Raw genomic sequence first — 9,606 nt, 5'->3', positions numbered from 1 at the left:
TATTTTGTCAGGGACATCTTCCAAACACATAAGTCTTAAATGAATTATAATAAAGTGCAAGAAATATTATCGATTATCATTTGTTTATAAACAAATCTTATCTATGTTTCCTTCTGTCATTTTTACTTCATCAATACTGCGATGTGATTGGTGGTTATTTGTCTCGTTGTCTTTGATCGTGATATTTTACGCAGTCGATAATTTTGTGCATGGAAAACAAATGTCAAGATTTTGCCTATGTGAACTAAATGTTGTGTGAATATTTTCTCATATCTATCGATTCACGTTCGTGCATATTGTTTTAGGGATTATTGTTGGATTTGTGTGAATTGCGATTGTTTGGAATCACTAATTGCAAGTGCTGGTACTAAAAATATGTTGAAAAACAATTGTGACGTCACAATCCCAATCAGCTGAGGCGGTGTGTGGAGGGAGGGTTGAATACGATAAGTGCAGCAAAACAAATAAGATGGGAGGTGCAGTGAGCTCCGGGCGCGACAACAATGAGCTGATAGACAATCTGATGGGGGGCAACTACATCCGTACGCGGCCGGTGGAGCGCGTGTTCCGCTCGCTCGACCGGGCCGACTACATGACGCCCGAGGCTCGAGATCAGGCGTACAAAGACCTAGCCTGGCGGAATGGGCCGCTACACATGTCTGCGCCATGTATTTATAGGTAAGAACATGCAATATTGAAGGTATACGAGAAAACTGCATAATCAATAGTTTGATATCTACCATGTCACTTGTAGTTGTAAGTTTACCTGCATGCTTTGATGAATTGGGTCAATCAAAGCATCTTTTAAGATCCAGCAGCTAACAGAGAGGGATCTACCCAGTAGATTATCACATATGATAATATGGCAATTTAAAAGCAGCTGCTGTTTTTTGAATTTTTACAATATCACAAACAAATATAGATACCTGCACCTAAAACTCATTGTCTTGTTTTATATTGCAATGAAATAACTGTATACTCATAAATCTTTGGCCAAAACAAAGATTTCACACTAAACATGATAAACAGTTTACCACCTTATTATAAAACGTGGTAAAGGACTAACTTTTAAACCACCGTCCCTAACAAAATAGTGGACTAAAGCTATTACTAAAGTGGGTCCTTCTTAAAACCATGTTTCATGCATTCATCAAAGTATGAGTTAATGCGGCAGTACCCTCTTCCCTCAATTAAATTCTTAAAATGTTTATCTGCTCCATCAATTTTTGGGAAGGAAACTTAATTTGTTATTGCTCAGTAAGAATCGATAAAGTTGTTACCAGTGCCTGATCACTAACATTTCTCACATATTATGCCTTGAAAGTTTTTTTTAATAGGCGGATGATTCTTATCCCCCACACAAGAGCAAACTACAGTAGAATCTGTTTACAATGACTCCATTTACATTGACCATCTGATTATTATAAAGTAATTGCACAGTGAAGTTTGGTTTTCATATAAATTTCTTTGTAATTACTTGGATAAAATGATTTTGGATATAATGACTTCGCACATGCTTAGCGACAAATCACTTATTATAAACATCAAAATAGCAGGTATCTATATTTGTTTGCTGGGGAGTTTGTTCCACCACTTCTTCTTCCCAGCAAAAACACATAGGAAGTGGTGAAGGGCGGGCGTTTTGGGGGCTGTCTTTTGTAGATTTGACATTCAAAAAGTGCTGATTTTCAGCCTACTTTGAATAAATGACTTTTGATTTTGATTTGAATAACCGACACACCCTCCAGCAGTTCAAGGGAGTCATTCAGAGAGAAATCTATGTGCATGGGAATTTATTGCATATTTATATCTTGATCTCTCTTATGTTTTTATCTAGTCAAATAAATATGTACATGCTGACAGAAGCAGGTGATTTTTTTTTTTCTTCAAAATGCTTTGTATGATGCCTGCTTAGCTTATTTTTGTAAAGTCCCTTCAATGTCACTGTAAACATATTCAGCTGTATGCAACAATTGAGTTATTTTGGGAAATAATATCAAACATTCTGGAGAATTATAATCAGCAGAAATCACTGTTGAACAAATAAGGGTTTGGGTTGTTAAAAGTCAAGATGCTGACGCCTACACTGTCTGCTACTGGTAAATTGATGATCTTCAGAGATGAACAGGGGGCCAAAAAATTAATATTTATTCCTTTATTTCAGGCAACTAGGGCCCATAGAAATACAAATACACAAATATTGTACATAACAATACTATAACAGCCTTACTTATAAAAATCAACAAATCGTCTTCTAATCATTGTTTTAACTAATTACTACTTAAAGCCTTAAGTAGTGATTAAATTATTTTGACCTATAAACGTTGCTTAAGCATGTCTTAAGTAATGAACAGATAATGACATAAAAACATACTAATTTCTCAACACTACCGGAATGTTGGTAGCTTAAAAAAATATTTGTCATGAAAACGTTGTGTAATGGCAACAATGGCATCCGTAAAATATAAAATTAAAAAGTAGAGCTGTCAATAAACCGGAAATGAAAAATCAGCTGGTAAGAATCCAGCCATTTTGCTAATTAGCGGGTTAAACAAGGGTGTGAGGCTACTTAATTTGACAGCTCATTTAAGACATTGCTAAGAAAATGATTTATTTCAGCCACGTATATAAGTAAGATTTTTTCTTAAACACCCCTTAAGTATAACTTATTAGTTTATAAGTAAGGCTGTAAATCTATAAAAAACTTAAACATACTATAAATATATAACAAATAGTCTTAAAACTAATGCACACGATGTATCGGCGTCGTGTTGCGCTGACTGGTGTCACGTAGCCGGCCACGAAATCTTTCTTGAGGACGTTTTCAAGCCCTTGTGTCGGAACACGCACCACAAACGAGTTAAAGTTCGTGTTGTGCCGCGGTTCCAACCTCTCGAACCTCAAGGTCCAGTTGGTCTTAACGCACAGTTATTCCACGACCTCCTTAACCTTCGTAGAATGGTGCAGCCTTTGAATACCGTACAGGCCCTGATTTGGTTAATCTGGCCCTGGTTCTCCTACTAGAACCAGTTCATAAAACACTAGCCGTTATCTGCGGTTTCACCCATGCGCGTCCTCGTGGGTACCTATTCTCGTACTAGGATAAAGATAGCCTATATTACTCGGGAATAGTGTAGCTTTCCAATAGTGAAAGAATTTTTTTTTTCTTAAAAGTCTAAATACACCTATCTAATGCCACATAAACTTTCCAGTGAAGTGTTAGAAGGACTTGAGCTGAAGCCGGGGCTCTCGTTCCTGAACATCGGCTCCGGCACTGGTTACCTGAGCACCCTGGTGGGCCTCATCATTGGCTCAGGTGGCATCAACCATGGCATCGAAGTACATCCATTTGTCATGGAGTACGCTGTCAAGAAACTAGGACAGTTCATAGAGAACTCACCTACTTTGGATGAGTTTGACTTCTGTGAACCTAAATTTTATTGTGGTAAGTGTTATCATGATTAAATGGGTTCAATGCTGTTCTTAAATTGGTCAAATAATTGAAAGCAAGATATATTTTTGAACAACTTTATTGTCTGCCATTGTCTGTAAAAACTATAGCTGCAGCTTTGACCCTTCATACTATGTACACACAGATGCAGAAAAATTTAATTCAGAATTAGCAACCTTAGCTTGAAATTCCAGTTGTTTGGACATTGGTCTGCACTTTGAACTTTGGACAGCATATTAAAGCAATTGCTGTAAATAGTGAATAAGCTTAAGTAATGTGAACTAATTTGTAGGTAATGGCTTGTGCATCGCTCCGGTACAAACTCCGTACGATCGCCTGTACTGCGGCGCCGGCTGCCCTGAAGAGTACCAGACCTATTTCAAGAAACTCATCAAGGTAGGACCACTCTTCATATATACAAAATGGAATTGGAGCTACAGATTACAAAGTAACTGTTTAGGATATTGCTGGTAGACCTAATTCTGTTCTGCTTGCTTTTTTGTTTTACAACCATCAAATCTTCGCTAGGCCATGAATTGTCTTCAAAGAGATTATATGCATACTCCTTTTTGACTGGATTTCATGTTTGATATTTAATGTTAGCAGGGTTGTGTCACTCCGCGCTATGGTAAGGCCTCAGCAGGTCCTTCAGTCTACAGGTGGGGAAATCGACCTCCATAATACAAACGCGGGTGTTCATGTCTGTTCAGTGTTCTGGTGGTAAACAATATGAGTGCTCTCTAATTCAGTTTAAGGTTCAATATCGTTTGCAGGGAACAAGCTATTAGGTATGTTGCTAAACATATTTTTTGTTTGGTAGCGTGTATTGTGTTTTAGAGGAATAGTGCAAGTCATCCTGATTATTTGTCACGCTGGCAATCGCCATTTTGATGATTGTGGGTATTTCTGGATAACTGATTTTGGTTGTTCACGTACAAAACGCTGTATAAGCCATTTTACCAAAGTAGACTTATGGAGACATAGCAGGATTCTCACAAGATTCTCACAATACTGGTCGAGTGTGTAATGTATTGTAATGCGAAGGTGGGCGGCGTGCTGGTGATGCCGCTGAACGACAACCTGGTGCAAGTGAAGCGCGTCTCCGCCACCCACTGGGTGTCGCGCAACCTGCTCAACGTGTCCTTCGCCACTCTGCGCGTGCCCACCAAGGAAGAGTCAGTTGAACTCGTCAGACTTGGTAAGTTTTTTTTTAATGAAATGCGCTTATATAGAGATTTCCGTATATGCTCGTGGTATAGTCGCATGGACCGTGAGGACGAGAAAAGGGTTTGAGCTAAGATGGATATGTGGTGGTTGTAGACGAGCAGTGCCCGCCGCGGCTGCAGGTGCTGGCGCGCGCGGTGGTGCGCGAGGGCATGCGCGCGGGGCTGCTGGCGCGCCACCCGCACCTGCGCGAGCCGCCGCCGCGCCGCCCCGCGCCCGCCGCCGCCTGCCCGCGCCGCATCTGCATCCCCATCGAGGACGACAGCGACGTCGGTAAGCACCTGTCGCCGCTCTCCGCCCCTTCTGCTTTTTTTAACATTTATTTTGTTTTTGTTCTAACAGAACTTGTCTCGCAAGCATAATTAAAGTAACCTGAAAAACTTCTAAAACCAAGTTGTCCCTTCTCGTTCGAAGTACGATTTTATGACGTACTACTAGGCTCAGTTGCTCCGCTCGCGTAATGACAGAGGGCTACCATAATTATACTTGCAGAGGGGCTGAATGCTTTACACGACCTGGATCACGTGAACGGTGCCAATGAAATGAACGCACTGCTGAGCCTCGTGCTCAGCATGGGACAGAACCGCGTCGCCGGCGCGCTGCGCTTTGACTCGCTCGACTCGCCATCCGACTCTTCGGCAGACGAGGACGACGACAGCGGAGCCAGCGGAGGCGGCGGCGACGACGGAGGCGGCGGGAACGGAGGCGGCGGGGACGGAGGCGGCGGCGGGGACGGCGGGGACGGCGGCGACCGACCCGCGCGGCCGCCGCGTCCCCCCCGCTCTGACCGCGCTCACGTGCGCTCTCTGCGCGTCGAGCGCCCAGCGCGCGCCGAGCGACACATCCGCGCCGAGCGCGCCGCCGCCGCAGCCGCGGAAGCCGCTGCTGCCGCCGCCGAGGCCGCAGCCAACGCGGCTGCCGCCGACGCAGCCGCTGACGACGCGGCTGCTGACGACGAGCCGCCCGGCCCTCCGGAGTGCGCCAAGCCCGCGCGCTCCTGCCGCGGCCTGCTTACCTTCGAGTTCCAGGACGACCACCGCTCCCTGCGCCGTGACTCCTCGATGACCTCCGAATCCTCGAAGACCTCGACCGACTCCAGGAAGTCAGACCCCCTCAAGGTGCCCGCCGAAGTGGAAATATATTTGGGCAAGGAGGTTCCGAGCACGTCCCGCGACATGGAATGGGAGGGCTCGGTGACCGAGCAGAGGGCGGATTCCTCCAGCGAGGAGGAGACCACGGAGCCATCCAAGGAGCAGAAGAGGAAGAAGTTGGACAGCGGCATCGGCGAGGGCACCACCACGTCCAGCAGCGCCTCGCCCGCCAAGTCCGAGTCCGGCGTGTGCGACGAGTCCGACGCCGACAACGTGCGCTCCGACAACCTGTCCGATATCGATGAACAAAATGTCGAAGGTGAGATATTTTTCATTAGTCATGACTCAGCACATCATCGGAGATTCAAATTCAAAATCATTTATTCATCAAAAAAAGAATTACAATAAAAGTTTGGTAGATTATTTAATGTTTGACGTAACTCCAAAATAATTCTCCATAAAAATGTGTTGAAATCCTTATGTGAACAGGTCGTCGGCGGCGGCAGAAGCGCGGGCGCTGCGCGCTGGGCCCGGCGTCGGCGTCGTCCACGGAGTGGTCGGGCAGCGGCTCGGAGCAGTCCACGTCGACGGGCGGGCGCCGGCGCTGCAAGCGTCGCGCCGGCGCGCGGCCCGCCGAGCCGCGCGGACGGCGCGGAGGCGCGGAGCCGCGGCGCGCGAGCGTGGAGCCGCGGCGCGGAGCAGGCCCCGACGCGCGGCGCGTACGCCTGTCGATCCTCATGAAGCGCGGCGTGAAGGAGCTGCCGCTGCCGTACGCGCTCAAGAAATACGTCAACCTCGGCCGCTGCTTCGAGTTTTAAGCGCAGGTATGAGCCACTCGCCTGCTACGACTGAATCACTTGAGAACGCTACTTATTGCCAACTACCAGCAGAAAACGACATCCGAATCGTTACTATTGTGAGAAATTATATTTCTAATTCGTGTTTATACAACTCAAATTTCGATTAAATTGATAAAGTAATTTCCGGTAAACCATGTGATTGCATTTGAGCTTTATATACACGCTTTTAGGGTATATTATAACTTGCCAATTAAATAAATAAAGATTGTAGGCACGCACTTTGATTGCCCGTCTTGCAAATGACTCCTTATTCTGCCACGACTTCCAAATAACTTTCTAGGTGGAATCGTATGTGGAGGCTTATGTTTATTTTGAAAATATCTGCGTATATAATGAATAGTCGATTTAATATCGATTAGTACAACTAGTCGATTACAAACCCAATTTTGACAAGGGCGACTAGTTGGTGTAATTTAATATTAGAATTACGCAGTCTTTTCAATTTAAAAGTAGGTGCCTATCGGTAAATTAAATATATTGGACGTGTCAACTGTACAGTCGGGCATATAATCATACTGGACTGAACTTTAATGACTGACCATTGTGTTAGGACTTCTTGAAACTATGGAAATAGAAGCAATTACGTTCATAATTTCCTCGATAACCTCGATTAGATTTTGAAGAACATTCTTTCATATTTTAATAGAGCTAGTTGCCAGGGTCAACTTACCAAACGAACTCTAGTCAGTCATTGAATTTCCTTTGTATACCGTATATTATCAATATATATTTAAAGACATTAATGTTTTAGAGCCATAAACAGTTTAATATTAGTTTTGTCTCAGGTTCATTCGCGTACCTATTAGTTACCCAAAGCCATAGCCAATTAATAGCACTGACTTAACAAAATGGTGTTACCGTCATTAAAATGGACAATGGCAATCAAGAAGCATAACTAATATTAAAAAGTTAAAAGCCAGTTGCTAGATCTCTCTCTGAGCGTAACCTTTTTGATTGTAAATAACCTATTTGTAGGCTAAGTTCGGCCACTTCGATGGATCTGGATAGGACGTCTCGATTTTTAAAATGTGCCGCCATTTTGTTGTATGCGACAGACACCGGCAATACCGACGTAGATCGTCCAGTTGACTAGTAAAACTGTTCTACTTATTAAATACAGACAACGGAACTTAAAAACATCACCATTCATTATAGCATTTGAAATAGCTTGTTAGTCCTTTAGGTTCATAACGACAACTTCCCAAAATGTTCACACTCCCAAGACGTCCAGTTCACAAAATGTAACACCTATATTTTCTTAAAAACGAAAAGGAAAGTTTTATAGTCCTTTTTAATCGTCTTAAAAAAGGAGGAGGCTCTCAGTTCAGATGTTTGTTTATGAGATGCGCATATCGGCTTATGAGATGCGCATGTAAATATATATTTTTAAACACTAATTTTATAACCTTAACATTTTGATTAAAAAAAAAACTATTTATAAAATTGACGTTTTGAGAGTTGACTTTATGGGAAGTGGACTTTTTGGGAATTATACATTTATCGTCGTTATGGGAAAGTAGACGAAATGGGAAAAGGACATTTATGGAATTAGCATTATGGGAACTGGACGTTTTGGGAGTGTGAACATTTTGGGAAGTTGTCGTTATGAACCTAAAGGTTGTTAGTCACTGCCTTAGTTTCTGCCGTGTACAATGAAATATGGACTTTATAAACATTTTTCTACGCCGTTATTAGGCGAGTACTGCAGTTATCGTAGATTAGTTGTTTATTATTAAGACTGTCGGAGCTCTGACACTCAAATGGTCTAAACGCATCGTAGGGAAGAAAAATCGTCACTTGTCTTCGGTTATACGTATTAGTAAAATGGTTAAGTATTAGTGTTCCGTGCCAAATTCTATGCATTGCCTATTTTTCCCCCATGTGTATGATAATTTATATTTTTAAATTTGTCCAGTTTCTTTGACCAGTCTTATGGTTTGGGGATTTGATGATCGTGCATGTATTTCCATGGTTAGCACTGCAGTGTCTAGCTGACAATTAATTAAGTATATACTGCTACTTTTTTGTATAAGCACGGATACCCAACATGTCGGTCCTAGTCAGTGTGTACCTTTATAGTTTGATGTTCGCGTTGAGACCATTTGATGGACAGCTTAATATGTGTCATAGAAATACTCATAACTTTGACTGGATATGGCACTTCGTTGATTTCTGAACTTCTTTACGAGTGTTATGTTGATCGTGAACGAATGGCACTTTCAGTAATTCAGTAATGATTTTTCTGAATATAATTTTTAATAATCGTGGTCTTTGAACTACAATATGTGGTGTATAGCTTAGTGCGCATAAAATATTTGAGAATAAATATAATACCATTTATTCTTTCTGAGTGGATATTAAATACATACTTTTGCAGACGTGGTATGGCAACATTGATTTGCACAAAAAAGAATCACTAGATCAAGAGTTAACCGAGTTGATTGTCTAGTTTGTAAACTCTGTGCTTTTTATAAACTCTCGAGGATTGATTTCATATACCGTAAACCACCTATCTTCTTTAGACAATATAGCTTATTTGTAGACATATAGATCTGACAACTACATTTAATGCTCAAATTAAAGAAGCGCCATATTCATTCAAAGTTGAGTATTTATATTGGTCTGAGCTGGGTGCACATTCACCTGTCGTGTTAGGTGTAAGCGTTAACCTCAGAAGTATTCTGAATATATCCTGAATGTCGTCATTATAAGTAATCGGAGAGCGAATAGCATATGCCAGGGGAGTGTGCACCGAGCTTAGGAGGAGTTACGATAAATGTTTATACGATATTAATTGGTGTACATAATAATGTCATTTGTTTTTTGTTGCTAGTAATAATAATTATAATGATTTTATTATGAAACGTGTTTTTTATTTTAGATATGATCTTTTCCCCCTGAACTAAGTTCTAATTGATAGAGAATATTATTCTGTTTCGCATTGCTTATTGCCACAAAAGAATAGTGAAGTCAAACAGGT

At 42.1% G+C, this 9,606-nt stretch overlaps 1 protein-coding gene across 1 annotated transcript; it reads left to right on the top strand.

Moving 5' to 3' along the window:
* The first annotated feature begins 50 nt into the window (after positions 1 to 50).
* LOC110374880 (uncharacterized) lies at positions 51 to 8,896 on the top strand. Its single transcript, XM_049839289.2, has 7 exons — positions 51 to 678; positions 3,213 to 3,445; positions 3,744 to 3,847; positions 4,496 to 4,649; positions 4,772 to 4,948; positions 5,168 to 6,085; positions 6,256 to 8,896. Exons 1-7 carry the CDS (start codon positions 470 to 472, stop codon positions 6,582 to 6,584), a joined length of 2,124 nt encoding a protein of 707 aa, XP_049695246.2. The 5' UTR covers positions 51 to 469; the 3' UTR covers positions 6,585 to 8,896.
* The last annotated feature ends 710 nt before the right edge of the window (positions 8,897 to 9,606 follow it).

This window comes from Helicoverpa armigera, chromosome 9, assembly GCF_030705265.1.
Source record: "Helicoverpa armigera isolate CAAS_96S chromosome 9, ASM3070526v1, whole genome shotgun sequence".
Classification (NCBI taxonomy): Eukaryota; Metazoa; Arthropoda; class Insecta; order Lepidoptera; family Noctuidae; genus Helicoverpa; species Helicoverpa armigera.
This window is presented reverse-complemented; position numbering and strand designations above follow the sequence as displayed.

Bases quoted from the DNA above. Each gene is read 5' to 3' on its own strand.
- LOC110374880 (XM_049839289.2), top strand. From the start codon at position 470: ATGGGAGGTGCAGTGAGCTCCGGGCGCGACAACAATGAGCTGATAGAC. The intron at 3,848-4,495 runs GTAGGACCACTC...TGTAATGCGAAG, and splicing joins ATTTCAAGAAACTCATCAAG to GTGGGCGGCGTGCTGGTGAT. The intron at 6,086-6,255 runs GTGAGATATTTT...TTATGTGAACAG, and splicing joins CGATGAACAAAATGTCGAAG to GTCGTCGGCGGCGGCAGAAG.